General features: G+C 42.4%; 1 protein-coding gene across 1 annotated transcript in view; it reads right to left on the reverse strand.

Moving 5' to 3' along the window:
- Positions 1 to 9,516: 9,516 nt before the first annotated feature.
- GPC4 (glypican 4) overlaps positions 9,517 to 19,719 on the reverse strand; it is a 37,059-nt gene continuing 26,856 nt past the window's right edge. The window contains exons 3-8 of the mRNA XM_011958260.1: positions 18,530 to 18,695; positions 13,299 to 13,429; positions 13,039 to 13,185; positions 11,995 to 12,131; positions 10,457 to 10,632; positions 9,517 to 10,361 (exon numbers count right to left, since the gene is read on the reverse strand). Coding sequence (XP_011813650.1) covers positions 10,159 to 10,361; positions 10,457 to 10,632; positions 11,995 to 12,131; positions 13,039 to 13,185; positions 13,299 to 13,429; positions 18,530 to 18,695 — 960 coding nt within the window. The 3' untranslated portion in view covers positions 9,517 to 10,158. The remainder of the gene's footprint in view (positions 10,362 to 10,456; positions 10,633 to 11,994; positions 12,132 to 13,038; positions 13,186 to 13,298; positions 13,430 to 18,529; positions 18,696 to 19,719) is intronic.

Below are 19,719 nucleotides of genomic sequence, written 5' to 3' on the forward strand. Positions count from 1 at the left end.
TGGCAATGGCAGGCATACAGAGACACAGCCTTTGCAGGAAATCTCCATTCTACATGTTTATAGTGCATAGCCCACAGAGGGCACAATAATTCAGATGGGCTGAGGTCCATCTCAGAGTCCCCGCATCAGGAGCTCTTCCCTGCACAGGCTCCAACCTATGCCCAGTGCAGGAGGTGGGGCTCAGTGGCCAGGTCTCAGAAATGCAGCTAGCCCTCATCCAAGGGCCCAAGTGGCCTTTGAGCCTGGTGAGAAAGGCACCATAAAATAGCCACTGCTCTGGGCAAAAGCCTGTGATGGAGCAGCTCCTATCACCCTAGTCCCTGGAAGGGCACTCCCAACCTTGGAACACCATTGTATGTGTGCATCTTCCCAGGTATCTCCTTATAACAATCCCAGCAGTAGGCAGGGCCCTTAAGAGAAAAGCCCCTAAAGTTAAACAGCTGCTTTGTAGTTTTCCAGCTGTGATCTAGGGTACTCAAGTGGTAACTTGACATAAGTCACTTGGGGTGGGGAGAGACAAGTAGGTAGGTGTCTGTCCCTCTCACACCTCACCGGAGTGGCTCCTCCTTAACCTGATTTATACTTGGTGCCCTCAACCCACCAGCTGGCTGCCTAATGCCCAAAGAGGTTTTCCAACTCCCATGTAAGCCCAGGTCCCTGCAGGATGGTGTCTGGGGAAGTAGACCTCAGGGATACCTCTCATGTTTCTTTCCAGCTAGGAGGCCAGAGCAGAATAGAGTGGCCTAAGACATCTGGGATCTCTGGAATGACTCTGGCAGTAGGAGTGAGGGTGGGACACCTAGAAGCAATGTTTGAAGATGTGGCAAAGATATGTGCATGTGACTGACCAGAATTCAAAGGTGTGATGGTGTGGGAGATGGGGAGGACCACTTAAAACATGTCTTACTACATTCCAAATCTGGACATCCAATACATACCCCTTGAATTTAACTGAAATATCTTCACTGGAAAGGTCCAAATCGAAATTGTTGGGGGAGGCTGGTGTGTATTAGGTGTAAAGGGAGTTGAACCTCCTAGGGTTGCATAGTATAGCACTGAGCACACTGTCAAGCCCAAGGACGACTCCAGTGAATCCATGCTACATACGCCGACCTAGTTCTTCTTTACATACCCTGTGCATCATGTCTTGTCCTACTCAAGAAACTGTGTTAGGACCTGCCCACTTGAATGCTAAATTGCCTTGCCTGGTTTTTGAGGGCTTCATAGTCTGATCCCATCCTTCACCAGTCCTGTACTAGGAAATCCATCACCTCTGCCTTTCAGACACATTTCCCTTCTGCTTCCTCACTCCCCACACCTATCCCACCACCCCGCCCAGACCACACTTAGTACCACCTCCCTGCCCTTACTCCTACAATTCCAAACCAACCAGTGCTTTATTGAGTGTGGAAGGCAACCTGTAGCATAATAGTAAGAACTAATGACTTGTCCTGCTCATGAGAGTTATTAGCATTTCCTCCCCTCTCCTCCCTTCCTAGTCAAATTCTCCCCTCCAACCATGCCTGGTTCTAGCCCTGCCTCCCCAGGAAGTCACCCTGAACTTTCCAATGTGCATCCCTCTCCCTTGACCTGCAAGACAGCTCAGAGCTCGTGATTTCACTGGCACGTTTCCTGAGGAGCCTTGTCTCCCCAATGGAGACAGAGGCCCCATCCTATGTCAAGTTTTCCTCCTGCCCTCCTATTCAAAGGCCAGGGCCAGACCTGTCATAAATCATATGACTGCCTCAAATTCTTTGTGGTTTTGGAAGTCAGACATCCAGAGCCACATGACTGCTAGCCAAGGGCTGGCCTCTCTGGACACTTTATTTTTGGAGTCTCTGTTTCAACATGACAAGCACCTTCAAATTCTTCAGTTGGACATAAATTACCTATTTATGAACCCAAACTATGCAATGTTAGGCACACAGGGGTTCATCCAGCCCTGACTTAGGTGCAGGCTGATGGTCCAAAGGGTGGGTTGAAGAGTAATGAATACCTAGCTCCAATGGCCACCTCAGATAGTGCTGCCCTCTCCCCATTCCACTCTGATTCACCTTTTGAGTCCAGGGATTTTGTTCAGCATCAGCTGATCACCAGCAGCCTAGAGTATTAAAAAAGAAAAGTTTATTTTTTTCCTTTTTTTATTACAGAGTCTCACTCTTGTTGCCCACGCTGGAGTGCAGTAGCATGATCTCAGCTCACTGCAACCTCTGCCTCCCGGGTTCAAGCAATTCTCCTACCTCAGCCTCCCGAGTAGCTGGGATTACAGGCGTGCACCTCCACATCCGGCTAATTTTTGTATTTTTGGTAGAGACTTGGTTTCACCATGTTGCCCAAGCTGCTGTCAAAATCCTGACCTCAAGTGATCCACCCACCTCAGTCTCCAAAAGTGCTGGGATTACAGCTGTGAGCCACCACGACTGGCCAGCATCTTTAATTTGAGCAATTATATAAATCACTGTTCATTAAGACAGAACTCCTTTTTTATCAAAATGGATCGTTTACTCATTCTGAGGGGGTACTGTGCCTTTAGTTCTAGGAATTCAACTTCCCCACAGCCCCAATTATATAGGTTTGAGTCTCTGTCTTTGCAGACTAGTGAGGCATCACTTGTCATTCACTTGGAGGTAGAGCTCTCAGTTCCTGCTGATTTTGCTGCTCATCTCTAGACCTTATATCAAGGTGGTGGTCAAACCCAGAGTACAAAGCACTCCTAGGTCAGGACCTTTCCCATACTGTTCTGCACATACTGCCCTATGGGGATGCTGGGACACATGATCAGCACACAACCAACAAAAAGCTCTGGGTTTCTTTCCTAGGTAGGAAGTGGGAATTTAAAAATCTCTCCTTCCTAACACACAGATTTTGTCTGTAGATATCTTTTGTAATGTGCACTAAGACCAGTCGTGCAGGAAAAATCTATTGTTATACTCCCCTTCTAGATAGTGCCTGTTCATCCCTGTTCTTTGTGTCTAATCTCTGACCCAGGTGTAAACTTTAAGATGGAGTCTTGTCAAGGGCTCTTTAAGAAGCCCAGATGATGTTCACTGACTCCTACTTATCCCAAGATGTGTTTACCTCCCACACAGAGCCCCAGCTGATCAAGCAGGTATGAATTTTTCCCATGTAAACCACGATATTTTTCTCAACAAACTGTATTTCTTTAAGTGTTCAGCCTTTTCAGCCCTGTCACTGCAAGGGCACCCCCAGAACCATTCACACAGCCTGTGAATGGATAATTTCACATTCGCAGGCTGTCCTGGAAAGGGTAGACAAGATACCTTGAGTTAATAATTGTTTCTTCAGGCTGGGCGCAGTGGCTCACACCTGTAATCCCAGCACTTTGGGAGGCAGAGGCTGGCAGATCACTTGAGGTCAGGAGTTCAAGAACAGCCTGGCCTACATGGCAAAACCTTGTCTCTACACTACAAATACGAAAATTTGCTGGACATAGTGGCGAAAGACTGTAATCCCAGCTACTTGGGAGGCTGAGGCACGAGAATCACTTGAACCGGGGAGGCAGAGTTTGCAATGAGCCAAGGTCACTCCAGCCTGGGTGACAGAGTGAGATTCTGCGTCAAATACATAACAATAAAATAAATAAAATAAAATAAAATAAAATAAAATAAAAGTTCTTCAAGAACCAGCACATCAATGATGGCACACAATCTGCATGCACTGGAGTTCTTTCTGCTTTGAAGTCCACAGAGCAAGGAGCCACACTGTGTGAAGTCAAAAACCCTCTTCATCATCAAGATTTGCCTCCAGGCGGCCCTGGACTCCTTGGCCCATACTCAGGTCAGCCAAGTTAATCAGCACCTCCTATGGCCATTAACTCGACCCTTCCTCAGGGACAGGGCAGCTCTACATGTGGTAAGCTTGACAAGCCTTGTCCCTTCCTAATGATTCAGACAATGTGGGGTAACGGAAAAGCAGCAATCAAAAAAAAAGTAGCACTTGAGCAGGTTCGGCCTGATGGCAGACCTACAGATGCTTCAAATCTGGTTCTTGCATTTCTTATATGGGTGTCACCCTTGGCCAAGTTACCTGATTTCTTTGCATCCTTTGAGTCATCTGTGAAATGGACTCACTTCTACTCTGCAGAATTCTGTAACAGAATCGATGTGGCCCAGCCTTAGTGCCGGGCACACAGGTTCTTCCTGCCTCATTTTTTTTTCAAAGTTTTTGAGATGGAGTCTTGCTCTGTTGCCCAGGGTGGACTGCAGTGGTGCGATCTCAGCTCACAGAAACCTCCAACTCCCGGGTTCAAGTGATTATCATGCTTCAGCCTCCCGAGTAGCTGGGATTATAGTTGCCCGCCACCACGCCCCGCTAATTTTTCTATTTTTAGCAGAGACAGGGTTTCACCATGTTGGCCAGGCTGGTCTTGAACTTCTGACCTCAAGTAATCTGCCTGCCTCGGCCTCCCAAAATGTTGGTATTACACGTGTGAGCCACCAGGCCCAGCCCCTGCCTCACTTCTCAGTCAGGAAGTTACAAGTAAATAAACAGCAAATAACTAGTTTCTTTTTAAATAATAAATGTCTAAATGTTCATTATCGCCTCCAGATCCTGTTGCAAAGTGTTCTGAACTGAAACAGCAGAGTAAAAACCATTTGTCATTACATTTTAAAAGAAAGTTGCGGGTGGGGACAGTAAAGACCTTTAAAGACAAATGCACTGAAAGAGGACCAAGAGATCCTAATGGGTGTGTTCAGAAAATCACCCACTGGCTGTGATTCTTTCTTTTCGGCCAACCTGGCACCAAAATGCTCTGTGCAGTGAGTCACCATGAACAGCAGGTTACAGTCAGCTTTAGGTTATCTGTGGTCATGCAGAAAAGCACATACAGGCAGTGGTAAATCTAAGAAATTCTATTTGGTCTCTGGTATGCATTTTATATATGTGTATTTTCTTTCTCTTGGCAGGAGATTTACCTTCTTAATTATGTTTCCCTTAGGCTGTTATTAAAATGAGTCTACATTCTCCAAGCACACCCCACTGACAGCCATGGGAAGGCAGCCCATAAGTGACAGGGTAAGATCTACCTGGTATTTAGTGTTTGAAAATACACAATGACTCAATAAATCTATCTGTGGGTAGGTCTGTGTACACGTACACACACACACACACACACACACACACACAGGTCTTCTAATCCTACTATGCAAGAAACACAGGAATTAAGAATAACATGGAGTGGCAAGAAAGTTGCTGCCAAAGGCTTCCTCAAAGACCAGAGAACAGGATCATAAAAGCCTCCTGGGGTCATCACACATATACCTTTATCTTTACTTTTTAAACACACTCGTTATCTTTCATCAGCTTTTATCTAGTAGGATTGATGCGTGAAGATCTTTGTCTTTCCAACAACCCTGTGCTTTTTTCCCAGAATTCCTAACATTTAAGAAATGTCAAAAGTACAGTAGAATGTACATTTAATTGCACATATAGACGCCCATGCTGAGGAATTGATTTCTTTAGATTTTACTGAACTCAGAAGTCTCTCAAACACTGATTCATAAAAATTCAACTTTACAAGAAAACTGAAGTTGGAACAATTTATTTGCATATTCTAATGACTGAACCATTAGACGCAGTAACCAAGGTCTAGTTACACATTTTCCTAGTACCCTCATCTCCATTCTGTGTGGTGGCTGATGCTGCTGCAAGGCATCTGGGCTTTTGAAAGCATTAAAAGTACTTCAAGGCCAGTGTGGTGGCTCATGCCTGTAATCCCAGCACCATGGCAGGCCAAGGCAGGAGAACTGCTTGAAGCCAGAAATTGAAGGCCAGCTTGAGTAACATGGCGATACGCTGTCTTTACAAAAAAAAAAAAAAAAAAAAGCTGGGTACGGTGGCATGTGCCTGTAGTTCCAGGTACTTAGGAGCCTGAGGTGGGAGGATCACTCAAATACAGAAGTCCAAGGTTGCAGTGAGCTCTGATGGTGCCACTGCACTCCAGCCTGTGTGACAGAGTAATACTCCGTCTCAAAAAAAGATAATACTTTATTCTAATAGAATATGAGTAAATTCCAGGTCACAACAGGTCCTGTGAACCATTTCTAAGCATGAACAGTGGTACTAACATGCTGTATTCTGAGAGGATCTTCCGAACTATTTTGGCTAATGTCTTCTGCACTGGTGATGATATGAAAACAAACTACCAAAAGTAAACCTTAACAAAAACAGAGAGCATTCAAATTGTACACTCTGGGGTTATAGTACTATAATGCCAAACTATTCCTCACTCTATTCAATGCCTGTTTCTTGTAAAACTACTTAAATTAATCTGGGCCAAAATGCAGTAAAACACAAAATGTGCTACTACTGAGAAGCCATGCCTTTAGAATAGGAATCCTAAACTTAATTACAGAGCTGTATCCTCAGAGTCTCCTATTCTCAATATTCAAAACATTAACCTCAAGAAATAGGACATTATAAGCATAAAATACTACCTTTTTGATGGGTGCAGTGGCTCATGCCTGCAATTCCAGCATTTTGGGAGACCGAGGTGGGAGTATCACTTGAGCCCAGGAGTTCAAGACCACCCTGGCCAACATGGTGAAATCCTGTCTCTACTAAAAATACAAAATTAGCTGGATGTGGTGGTGCACACCTGTAATCCCAGCTACTCATGAGGCTGAGATGGGAGGATTGCTTGAGCCGGAAGGTGGAGGTTGCAGTGAGCTGAGATTGCGCCACTGTACTCCAGCCTTGGGGACACAGGGAGTCTCCATCTCAAAAAAACCCAAAAAAAACAAAAAACAAAAAACAAAAAAACTCTACCTTTTATATGACAAAAAGGAGTAAATTTCTATTCATATTTGCTTGTATATGCATAAATAAACTTTGGAAGAAGACATACATAAGTAGCTAGTAAGAGCTTACTCAGGGTGTGGGGACAACTTGGCAGATGGAAGCAGGAGTGGGAGGAAAATTCACTCAGTCTCTTGATATATGTTCTGTTTTTTAAACCCTGTCAATATATTACCCAATTTAAAACTACGTACACAGTAAATATTATTTGGCATTTGGCTCATTGATGGAATAGAATTCCTGTTACCAAATGTCATCTCTCAGGTATTTTTCACATACATAAAAAGGAACTTTAGAAGAATTTTAGAAGTTAAAAAGTAGAAACTGAGTTTGTGAAGTGTATCATGGCATGTGCGCACGCACACACACACACACACACACCCTCCTCTAGTAGATAACTGTATTTTGCCGTTGAAAATAATGGCAAAAACTGCAATTACTTTTGCAGTAACCTAATAACTTAGTACCCTTTAGCTATGTAAATAGACATATTCTGCTAACAAAGGGGAAGCAGAAATTTGTGTAGCACCACTCACACCTATTTTTATTTTGATTCTGTAATCACAAATGACAATTTTTACTTCATGTGAACTGTTAGGTTTTGAACACTCAGTAACTAAACTTTAGAAATTTACGTCAATTCTTCACAGTGTCTTTTAATCAAAGTAACAGTTGCTAGTTATGATTTTTGAAATAAAATATAAACCTAAGAGTTGTAAAATGTTTCTTTAAGGTACAGAGTAGGTGACGTGTTTTAAAGAAAAATAATTTATAAATGACTTTGTAAAACACAAGCCCTTCACATGCTGTTAACTTTGGAAAAGTCAGGTCTTCTCCTAACAAGGCTTTTATTCTACCTCATACTCCAAACTCTTAAGGTTTTAAAATATTCAACTTGCCTTTCTTCTTTTTTGGGGAGTGGGGGTGAGTTTGCCAGCTGGTTAGAAGCCAACAGTTATCCAGTCAGACCTGAATGGAAAAATCTATGATTTGTTTATTTCATAGTTGAAGTTCAAAAACAAGAGACAATTTAAATAATAAAAGAGTAACAGGAAAAAATGCAAAGAAAGAAAACAAATCAGTAAGAATCCAGAAGAACCTTCAAGAATATTTAATTCGGAAAACGTTATTGGTTTAGAGAACTTGACTGGAAGAAAACAGCTGGGCACAGTTCAAGGTTTTAAATTAAAAACAATCTAACAAGGTCTATGGGGATAACTCTCTGAGCCATATTTTGGAGACCAGATTCATTTCTACCAAGTAAAAGTAATAGCAGTCTAAGCTAAAAAGGAAATTCCTCACAACTGAGGTAGTTACTAAGTATCAGCACATTTTCCAAGTTCTCACAAGGCCCCTTAGCTATTTACAATCTATTTTCCCTCATATATAAATGGAGTGCCTTTTCAATTTTATGTCTTCTGTGATTTGTTTAAAAAAAACACTTATACACACCAGCCAGAATATGCCTATTTTATTAACATCATGCTTTAATAAATAACTGACTACTTCTAATAAAATTAAGCCTCTGTTTACAACAGCCCCCAACATTCCATTTTGACCACTCTGCAGAATTTGGTGTAAAAAGTTGAATGAAATGTAGACCCTGAGCTATCAAGTAATTATGTTTCAATATAAAAATAGAGAATTACTCTTACAACTGAAGATTGAACAATAACACAAACAACCTCTTTGTGGGTTTTAGGTTCAGTAAAATTAGTTGGGATCTTAATGGCTGTCTAAAGCAGGAAGAGACAGAATTTTAGTCTTTCTGAAGACTTCTGGGAACTCCTTTGAAAGTGATTTGTTACATTATCAGAGTTTTATGAGCTATCATTTGGTAAGGACACAAGGAAGGGATTCCCAAGGGGCCAGGCAGTTGTTAGTCTTTGGCCTGGGACAACAGATATGGCCATGGCCTTTGTCACTTTACCCACATGGCTAAAGGTCACTGCTAATTTGTAGTCTTCTCAGCTCTACCTACTCCCACCCTGCCCCACCCCCGAAGAAAAACAACACATACAAAAATCTGGACACCTAGTTCTCCCCTAAGTGGGCTCCTTGGCTGATATCTTGGATCGCAGCACATTGCTGTGAACCATGGCAAGTCCTTTGTTTTACTGTTAAGAGGGGGCCGGGTAAGACAAAGACTCAAATGAGACACCTTATACTCTCTTAAAACAAAAACTGGGATCCCAAAACAAATGGAGATACGCATGCACAGACAAAAACTTTGCCCGAGTGTTGACAGCTATTCCCTGAGCCCAGGCTGTACCCCAGTTCTGGCTAGCTCCCAGACAGCTCCCTGTACACAGTTGGGTTTGAAATCTGGACCACTCTAACAAGGGGGATCAAGTGAGATTGTTGGTCATTTATTGCTGCCATTGGGATATTAATTCAAATAAGGTCAGTGTGAACATGAAAACTAGCACACGGTGGGCAAGCTAACCTGCCTGGTTTTTAAAAACACCCCCAAACCCAAATGTGAACATGTGATAACTGGGACATCCTGAACGCCTTCTATCCTTCAAAGGGGAGGATATCCAGAATCTTTTTCCAAATGAGTTACAGTTTATATATAAGTGGGTTCAGGAAATGGACCTACAGTGATCTTAGCTTATGTAATTCAACTCATTCAAAGCAGTAATCTGCAGTCTCTTCCAATTACCACCTGTAAATGAAGTACGTATAACCTTCTTCTTGGATTGATGCTTTGAATACAATCTGACAAGTGGCTCAGAAGCCTGCTCGTGTCCTCACATTCTGTCCTAACTTAATAATAATTAAAAAAAAGAAAATCACCTCCACGTCTCTCCAGATAAGGCAACTAAATTAACAGGGAGAAATGGAAATTTTACTGCTTGTTGGGCTTTTTCTTTTAATAACATGATAAATAAAACCTGCTTCTGTACAGCTATTTAATATTTCAGAAATACGTACATGTTACATGCCAAGAAGGGACCCTGGTTTGCTTGTAAGAAACAAGGTGAGATCTATAGTTGGAAAAAAAAACCCACAAACGAAATGAGAAAAAAAACATACAAACAAATAATAGAGTGATAAAATCACAAATGCACAACTAACTATAGTTCTTGTACCTACACTGTTAGCCACGTTTAACATGGTTTGGGGGAGCAGGAACCAACTCAATGCACAGTCCCTTTTCCTCCCAAAACTGAATGAAAAAACAAAGTCAGCATTTCTTAAACCAGTGGCCACGTAGTAAAAACTGTACATTGTTGTCCATTCATTTAAAAAGCAAAGTCACTAGGATGGTAGAAAAGTGATAACTGGTGCCTTTTAACTTTTTGATGATGAACACTTTTTCTCAGAGTTTGAGAATTATCTCCACTCTCTCTGCATAACCAGGAACAAGATGCAGAAGGCAGTGAGGAGGTAGGCCTGTGCCCCAGGACGGACACCTGCACTGTCGGCTTTCTCATTGGCACTCTTCCCAGCGTGGTCAGTGGCATTATAGTCAAACTCTGAAGGGCACTGCTGATACTCACAGCCACTTCCACTTCCTTCTCCACTACTTTCATCACCTAGTTTAAAAAAAATGAAATAGAGATTTCATTCCACTTGTTCTCATCAGAAGGCATACAAGAGCAATTTGTACCTTCAAACCACAAATGCTTACTGGTATCAAAGAAGTCCACGTCGTTCCCATTGTATGCATTCTTCATCTTGCTGGTCATCACTCGAAGAGCCATGATTTGACGAAGGATCAGTATGTCTGGTTTGCTGGTGTCAACCTGGACCTCTGGGTTGTTACCTTGGTTGGCCAATCCATTTCCTGTCACTGCAAACAGGTACCTGGAATGTAAAATGACCCCAGTAAGAAGAATCGTAAAGCAAAAAGATTTTATCTGTCTGCCTCCCAAAGTGCTGGGATTACAGGCTTGAAGATTATCAAGATTATACAAGAGATTATCAAATATTTCTGCTAGATTCTAGTATTTCCACCAAGCAAAATTAGATGGAAGTTCTTCAATTCCTAATGAACTCTAATCTTTCTTGTTCCTGTGGATTCCTCATTTCTCCAATTTGATGGAAACCTTCTTGAAAGCTATCCCAGCACTTTTGGAGGCTGAGGTGGGTGGATCACTTGAGGTCAGGCATTCAAGACCAACCCTGCCAACATAGCGAAACCCCGTCTCTACTGAAAATATAAAAATGAGCTGCGTGTGGTGGTGTGCGCCTGTAATCCCAGATGCTCAGGAGGCTGACACAGAAGATTAACTTGAACCCAGGACGCAAAGGTTGCAGTGAGCTGAGATTGCAGTGAAGTTGCAGAGAGCCGAGATTTCGCCACTGCATTCTAGCAGGTTGACAGTGATACTCTGTGGAAGGAAGGATGGAAGGAAGGAAGGAAGGAAGGAAGGAAGGAAGGAAGGAAGGAAGGAAGCTATCCCTCTTGAGGAGGTTGGTGGGTTGAAGTAAAGAAGTATGGGTACTGGCTAGGTGTGGTGGCTCACACCTGTAATCCCAGCACTTTGGGAGGCTGAGGAGGGCGAATCACAAGGTCAGAAGATCAAGACCATCCTGGTTAACATGGTGAAAACCCGTCTCTACTAAAAATACAAAAAAAAAATTAAAAAAAAATTAGCTGGGCATGGTGGCAGGCACCTGTAGTCCTAGCTGCTCAGGAGGCTGAGGCAGGAGAATTGCTTGAACCCGGGAGGCGGAGGTTGCAGTGAGCTATGATTGTGCCACTACACTCCAGTCTGGGCAAAAGAGCGCGACTCCATCTCAAACAAACAAACAAACAAAAGTATGGGTACTTCTCTAACTTATTGAGTGTCTAAGGGAGGGACACAGGGCATCAAGTCAGAGAATGGAACCTTTGAGAACTGGTTATTTATTAGGCTAGGCCATGGGCAAAGAGCAACGGGCATTAAATATTTTTAAAATAATGACATTATTGGAACGGCCCTAATACGAGACTATAACTACTGTCAAACTTTTGACTCAGCACTCTTTGTAAGTAACTGGGTGCCTTCTCAATACTCCCAATGCAAAGCCTGTTCCTAAGAATGCCTAGAAGCCTTCCATGTTGTTGCTACCTACTGTGAATTGCTTCCTGATGCCTCGGGTGACAATTGCGAGAACCCTCTCTGAAGGTCACCCAGGCATCTAGGAAGGGACAGACTTCAAATTCATTCAACAGACACTAACCTGCTTTTGCCTTTCCCATTCCAGCAGTCATCCTCATTGCCGTTTCCTGCAGCCATCCTCTCATCATTGCAAACGTTGCTCGGAAGGGAGGACCAGAATTTCTTGGCCTGTTTCAGTTTCTCCTTGACATCAGTAACCTAATTATGAAACAACAAAAAAAGGGATCATTGTAAGGCAAGACAAAACTACCTACAAATGTGCCTTCTGGCCATTTCCAAAGTATCCCCAGAGTGATATGCAATTCATTTTCAACTTTAGTTAGAAGAGGAAGATGCAACTCCAATTTATATCTTAGAAGTACAAAACCACTCAAATGAATAGCTGAAATGTAAGTTCCAAAGGAGTGGCCTAGATCCCTCGTGCACCTCATTGTAAGTACCATCTGAGGCCTACCAGGTTCCATGCCCTGTAGGCACAAAGATAATACGCAGTCTCTTCTCCTAAGGCTTTTAGAGTCAGGATCAAGCGCATATATTATGCACTCTGTGAAACATAGCTGCTATTGCTCTTTCTCTCCATCCCTGTCTCCTCAGATTCCCTCTTCTGTGTTCCTACTACTGCAGGAATACTTTCTTACATTTTTGTAGCATATTACTGTGGATAAAGCAATTTGCCTACAGTTATTCACTCTTCTCCCATCTCAGCGTTTACTAAACATCATTTTATGTTAACAAGCCTGGAACATCTACTTCTCCCTCTTTGCCTCCTTGTTGGTACCTTTTGAGAACAAGGATCTGCCTTATTTCTCTGAGCTTCTCTGTGCCTAGCACAGTGATGGACACATAGTAGATGTTCAGTAAATGCATGGTGAATCTAAAGAGAAGTTTTGAGACAAGACTTACTGCATCATAACTCCTTGACTACCCAGGAACTTTCTGAGCTAGAAAATGGGACAGGCAGATTGACTGACATCCACATCCTATTTGCTTGAAAAGTGATACCCGAAAGACCCACACTTGTCAGCCTTCCAGCTAAAAATTCATTCTGAGCAAGAGTTTTCAGTTCATTGTCATTAAACACGGCCCTTCCTGCCAAAATGCTCACCAGTCGGTCCAGACTAGTGCCAGCTGCTGTGGTTGGGCGTTCCTCGGGGTGATGTGGTCTGAAGCGAGCACTGAAGGCACTTTCAGAGATGGAACGAGAAATTCGTCCAGCTGGGAGGGGCTTGGGGGGTCCACATCCCTGGAAAACCTGCATTGGAGTAAGTGTAGTCATGTTAGGGAAGTCACATGCCAACGCAAGGCGGGGCGGGCGGGGGAGGGGTGGTTCCCCAGCTCCCCTTTCCAGCATCCTGCCTTCGTTACCTTCTGAGACACTTGAACACTATTATCCTGCATGTTCATAATAGCATCAGAAATCTTCACATCGATGGGATCCATGACCGATTCAATGTTGAAAGGACCCTCTAGCCTCTCTGCCACCATCAGCATAGCATCTAATATGAGGTTTGGGGAAGAACAACACAGCATAAAAAGTCAATCATTAGTTTGGCCTTGGGTAAATCAATCTAAGTTTTTTTTTTCCTGTTTCCTGCATGGGGTGGGGGAAGTAAGACATGGATCATAATGAATTCTTGTTTTTATCTTTTTATATCTATTTCCCTTACACCAAATTGCATTTAGTCACTATGTAACACTAGCTCTCTGAAATGTGAAATGGCCAGATGAAGGCTTAGTTCTACAGCAAGGAAACCAAATCAGGAACTCTCCTCAATACTGATTATTCGTGTGTCAGCCACTGTCACTGTAAGGCTTAGTTAGCTCCCAGAAGACAAACCTAAGGCTGGAGGCAAAAGAACATGCCAGTTCTCCCAGAGACCTCCCTAGGATCTTTTCGTTTCACATTCCATTTATAAGAGTCAAAAACATAAATCAGTTAAGATGCTGGCATATTAATTCTTTTCTTTCATTTTTAAAAACAAAACCCCTCAGATCCTTGAGTGTACCGTTGGAAAATACAAATGAAAGAGTTCCTAGGAATTCTAATGACTTTTCAAATAATAAAACTTTGAATAATCCAATTTTTGTATTAAGAAAAACTTCTCATTGCAAATACAATGGCCTCAATTGATCTTAAAGCATGCACCTCCTTTTTTTTTCCAAAGTGAAAAGATGACACAAGACACAGTATACAAAATTAGTGGGCTCACAGTATGTATCTTCACCGATTATCCTGCTTTAGACTCTGGCGTAGTCTAGCATTTTCCAGTAAGCACTGAATCGCTTCAGTAAAATACATTGTCTTTGTTTTCTTGCCATACATGTTTCTAAGGAGTATGAGGCTTAGTATTTTTGCCTGCTACCTGTTTTACAAAATTAGAAGAACTTCGAAATGAAAACCCCAAATGACAAAAAGGATGCTTCATTAATGACAAACAGTGAACTTTTAAACTTGTTTATCCCCGCTTTACACCCTAGTGCTTAGTGCATGGCAAGAAAGGAGTTAGACCAACATTATCTATCACCTTCAGGTAGTGCAAGGATGGTTACTAGAAAGAAGGGCTAGTTTCCGGAAGATTGTGCCCTTCCCAAAGAACACCGCTGACAACTGCAGCCCCCAGCTGAGCTTCTACCTAAGCTTTCTAGTGGAAAGGAGCATAGGCATCAGCATATCAATGAAACCAAATCTGGTCATCAACCTTTCACCTTCAACCTAGAACAAATGCTACACAACATTTGAATGCATGGGGTCATTTCTCTAAACTACAATTCCGATGTCATAAACCACAAATAGATTTCCGTGAAATGCAATTTTTAAAACAGTAATAACAAATGAAGTTTCAGAATGCATTGTGGTAAGCGCCAATCAAGTGATGCTTCTAACTCTAAGTAAGGGCTGAAAGCATGAATATACCATTGTACTAGAGGAGAGAAAAAAATGCTTTTGATGTGCTAGCAAAAGGAGACTTTTGTAAACAAGTGGAGCACAACTTAAATGTGTTCATCATTGTCAAATCATCAGGGCTGCTATGTACAGAAAGCATATTCCTTCGTAAGCTGAGAAGAAATCACCTGCTCCCAATAAAAAGATTATGAATAGACAGATAATAAACATCTAAAATGCATACGTTTAAACAACAACAACAACACCCAGTGCATTTTGTATCTCCTTATTCCCCTAGCGGCAAGGAATGGCCAGATCACTAATGTGTTTGTGAATGACTGAAAGGAAACATAAACCCCAATTCTTCTGGCTCTTTGGCGTCTTTGTAAACTCTGAGCCAGCCGGCTATACACAAGGGCCTGGGAATGGAGGGGGAAGCTGGGCCTTTGTTGGGGCCGGTGCCACGGCGTTGCATGCTGCGTAGCTGAAGAATGCGACTGAAGAGCACTCTGCCTGCAGTCTGCAGCTCGGGAGCCAAAGCTGCCTCTAACCCTGGAGGAAGTCATGATTGGCTATCAGTCGGCTCTTCTGTAACAGCAGCCAGCCCTGATAAGAAGCCTCAAGAGAAAGCCAAAGATGACTGGTTTGGAGTTTGGGTTTTCCTCTGGCTGATACGAGCCACGGGGCCCTTGTTTGTGGGATATCCGTCTGGCTCCTGCCAGGACCTGGCTGGTGCCCCCGCCAGCAATCCCCATACTAAATTCCCACTGGCAGCAACATGCGACATTAATAGGGTTGGCCCTGAGTCAAATGAGTGTTAACACAGCTACAGTATGTGATGGAGAACAAGGTGCACTTTAGCATAATTTATGATTCTCCAGAAACTGACTTTTGTTGGTAGGGGCAAGGCAGATATTTGGTTTGTTTTTCCAAATGAAGGCTTCATATAAACCAGCCTCTTATAAAACCAAGTTCCAAGGTGTTTTAACTATTTGGATCCATCCTGATAAAAGGTTGACAAGACTTCAACATTTACTAAAGGGTCTCAATTCATGGCCAGTTGCAGATGCAGTTAAGAGAGGAGAGGAAGAGCATGGCAACAAGAAGACAGATTTGGAAAACCAGTTCATCCTTAGTCTCTTAAAGGGTCTAGTCCAACTGCATGATTTCAGTGCTCAAGACACTGGCACTGAGTCTCCCCCCACACCCCCAACACCCCCAGCAACAAAGCATCCCCTTCTCACTAGGGAAAGCGATTCCTTTTGCATTGTGCTGCCAATAATCAGAAACCCACATCTTCAGCCTGGAGACCTGACTGGAAGAACAAAAGGCAGTTTCCCGACTTAACTCCAAGATCTGATTTAAAGAAGGAGGAAAAAGCCCTTGACCATTCATTAGCTGCAGTCATTTAAAGGGGAAAGAAAAATTCCTTGCAAAGAGGAATAAAAAGAGAGAGACAAGAAATAAAAAAAGAATTTACAGCAGAGGCATGTAAATTGGGACTGAATTCTACAACCACAAAGCAGATTAATTAAACCCTTGTGAAAAATTCATGAAAAAGCACTGGAGATTAACAATGTCTATTACTCCTAGTCTTTTATATCTGCTTATTAGAAATGAAGAATAGTATACCCACTAAAAACAAAGTTTAGATACAACTATATACCTCATCCCTCCAAAAAGTTATCACTTAAAATAACTAGGGAAAAATCGATTCAGAAATCCTATCAACTTCTACTTGGGTTTAATTTTGTTTCTCCAAAGACAACAAATGTAATTTTAAAAATGCACAACAAGAACAGCAGCAACTTAAGTCCTCTTTGTTTCAGAGTAACTGATTTAAAACATCAATTGAGAAAGCCAGAGTGTGGTTTTGATTTGATATGGACCTGTAAACTCTAGGAAAAATACGTAGGAGCATTTGTATTTTAATATAAGGATATGAGTTTAGTTATAGCTGCTGCTAGACATATTAGAATATCAAAATAGTGGCAAGGGCCATGCCCTTCTGCGTTCCATTCCCAATGTGTGTGTAGAAAAGTTGGCAAAATTTGATCACTGTCACCATACATTTTTTTGTACCATATGGCAAATTCTACTACTTTGCCTGAAGAAACAGTGAATTATAGGGGAAATTGAAGAGGATCATGAACTTTCTTTAAAAATTCAATTTAGTAAAAGAGAACTGCAAACTTGACATTTGGGTGTGGGGATGAGCATGGGATAAAAGAGAGAGAGAAAAAAACAAAAACAGCAACTTTAGATCTGGAAATGCTATGGGTTTTTACTTCCATGAGAAATACTTTGAATCAACAATTTCTCCCATGGCTTCATTCTGGGCATGATGTGCCATTTGGCCTGTGTGTCTTTGCTGGTCTTATGCCTTCCCTTTCATGAGATTCTGCTTTTCTGTGTGTAGAAGATTTTTTCAGGTCTTCTAGCTTTGAGCTATTTAGGCTACAATTGTGCTGAAGTGCTTAATATTCACATCTTTTTTTTCCCCCTGTGTCAGGGTTCTTAAGAATCTGTTGGAGCCAATTTATTGATGCACTTTCAAACGGAGTTAATATGGTAATTAGCTCTCACACAGACTAAAAAGCATTCCCCAACCTTAACACCCCTCACTTCCCCCCAAAAAAACAAGCCAGCAAACTGCATGCATGTTCCCATGATTTCGACAAATAAGTGAAAAATAGGTGCTTATAAAGACACTCAAATTTGGCAATTATGCAAAGGTGACTGGGGTGGGGAAAAATGTGAGTTTCCCTTTTGTGAGCTGTTAGTATGTGTGTGCGGTCCTACTAATACTCAGCATAAGGAACTTCAACACTGGTCACTGTTGTTTCAGGCATCAAAGTAATTGACAACTGGACATTTAAATTCTCCTTAATTTGTCCTTTCCCCAAAATCATAACTAACCCTCTCAGCAATTGGCCACTTCATTTACATTGCTGTCTGGGCTCTGAGAATGGTTTTCTAGGTGGAAGATACATGCAGGAATATGTATCCCTTACATTCTCAGGGCTAAAGTCCTTCCACTCTCACCAGAGCAGACTACTATTGCTAAATTGTGTACAGAAACAGAATCCCTAAATTTCTCAATCAGATTTCACCTGATCCAAATAACAAATACATATCTGGCCTGTTTGCAGAAGATTTGGTTGCAGTGTAACAGATATAACATTTTAAAAGCCACTTTCACAATTCCATGAGGACTGCACTCCAGCATTTACTTGGATACAAGCCTATAATCATAAACACAACTGACTTTTAAGGGGAAAATATCAAAAAGGCACTTTCTCAGGGAGTGGCTCATGCCTATAATCCCAGGGCTTTTGGGGGGCTGAGGGTGGGAGGATCGCTTGAACCCAGGAGTTTCTGGTTACACACAGCTATGACTGTGCTGCTATACTCCAGTCTAGGTGACAGAAAGAGACTGTCTCTGAGAAAAAAGCATTTTCTCATTATTAAAACCTGGCAGTCACTGTACCTATTACCTTCAGAAATGCCACCATTAGTTCAAGGGAATATTCACTTGTAGTAATGTTTTTACTATAGTCAAAGTAGTTGAGTATGATCTACATAGTCAGGATTCTGACAAACACTAAATAACACTAAAACAAACAGATTTCATAGCTGCCAATTACAACATTCCTTGTGACTGGAAGCAAAGCTATCTCTAGCAATGCAAATATGTTAATCACTTGCTCACCTATGAAATTGTTCCATTCAAAATCGAGATCCCCTTGGTTGGCCAAACAGCCTCTCATGATGTTTGAGCAGTAGTTGTAACATGGCTTCACAGTCACGAGACCCCGGCAGTGGGAGCAGTAGATCATCTTCAACAGGGCATGGGTACACTGGGCTGTGGGGTTTACCTAATGTGTGAAAAGAAAAAAAGATAGTAGTGGTGGGGCTAAAATAGAGACAGAAATTGCTTCTATCACACTGACACTGAAGACTTGGCCATTAACTTAAGAATGAGTTGTAACTGATCACAATTAGTAAGCCTGGACTGCCTCCTGAAGACGTAGATTAGATAAAAGATACATGCTGGGACAGGGGAGAGGAGGGAGATGAACATCACATGACCCAAAACAAACAAGGCGCACCAACTCCCACCCTGTAAACACCCATTCCTCCTCCACACCCCTTCCCTCCTGGAGTCTCTCTCTCACACACATAAATTACTCGAATATCTCAAAATCCGTTTACAGATAACTATCCAGGGTGAGCCATGAAATGCAGTAGAGGAGACTACCTTCATGTGCCCACCATGCACGCCCTGCTAATAGCCTCAACCATCAGTGTTTGTCTTTGCCGGACTGGAACAGAAGCACATCTTCTTCTGAATCACATTGACTACAAGGCTGTCCTTTCAACCCTAACCCCAAATCAAGGTTTAGAAGGATACCTACGGTGTCTTCTGTTCTGTGCCAAGAGCTGTGCAGAAGGCAAAGTTAACATATTCTACCGGGCAGAATATGAGTAATCTTAAACTTGGGGGGTATGTGAAGGCTTTCCAAGGCTTGGGAGTACTAAAGCACAGAGTGTTCACGGGACACTTGATGAAAGAGGTGGGATTGTGGTTAAATTTTCAAGAAAGGGGCTGGACTTAAGTGGTCAAACAAAGGGAGAGCATCCTAAGTTCAATGAAATGAACAAAACCTGTAGGAGAGTACAGGACATATCACTGCATCTCAGAATGGGGTTGGGAAACTGTGGGAAATAAGGTCAGGTGCACAGGAGTATGTGTGTGGCCAGAATTTAGAGGGGCTTAAACATCAGGCAGAAACTGGGACACCAGCTGCCAGGTGTGGTGGCTCACGCTTGTAATCCCAGCACTTTGGGAGGCCAAGGCTGGCGAATCACGAGGTCAGGAGTTCGAGACCAGCCTGGCCA

This window comes from Colobus angolensis, unplaced genomic scaffold, assembly GCF_000951035.1.
Source record: "Colobus angolensis palliatus isolate OR3802 unplaced genomic scaffold, Cang.pa_1.0 Scaffold463, whole genome shotgun sequence".
NCBI classification, from domain to species: Eukaryota; Metazoa; Chordata; class Mammalia; order Primates; family Cercopithecidae; genus Colobus; species Colobus angolensis.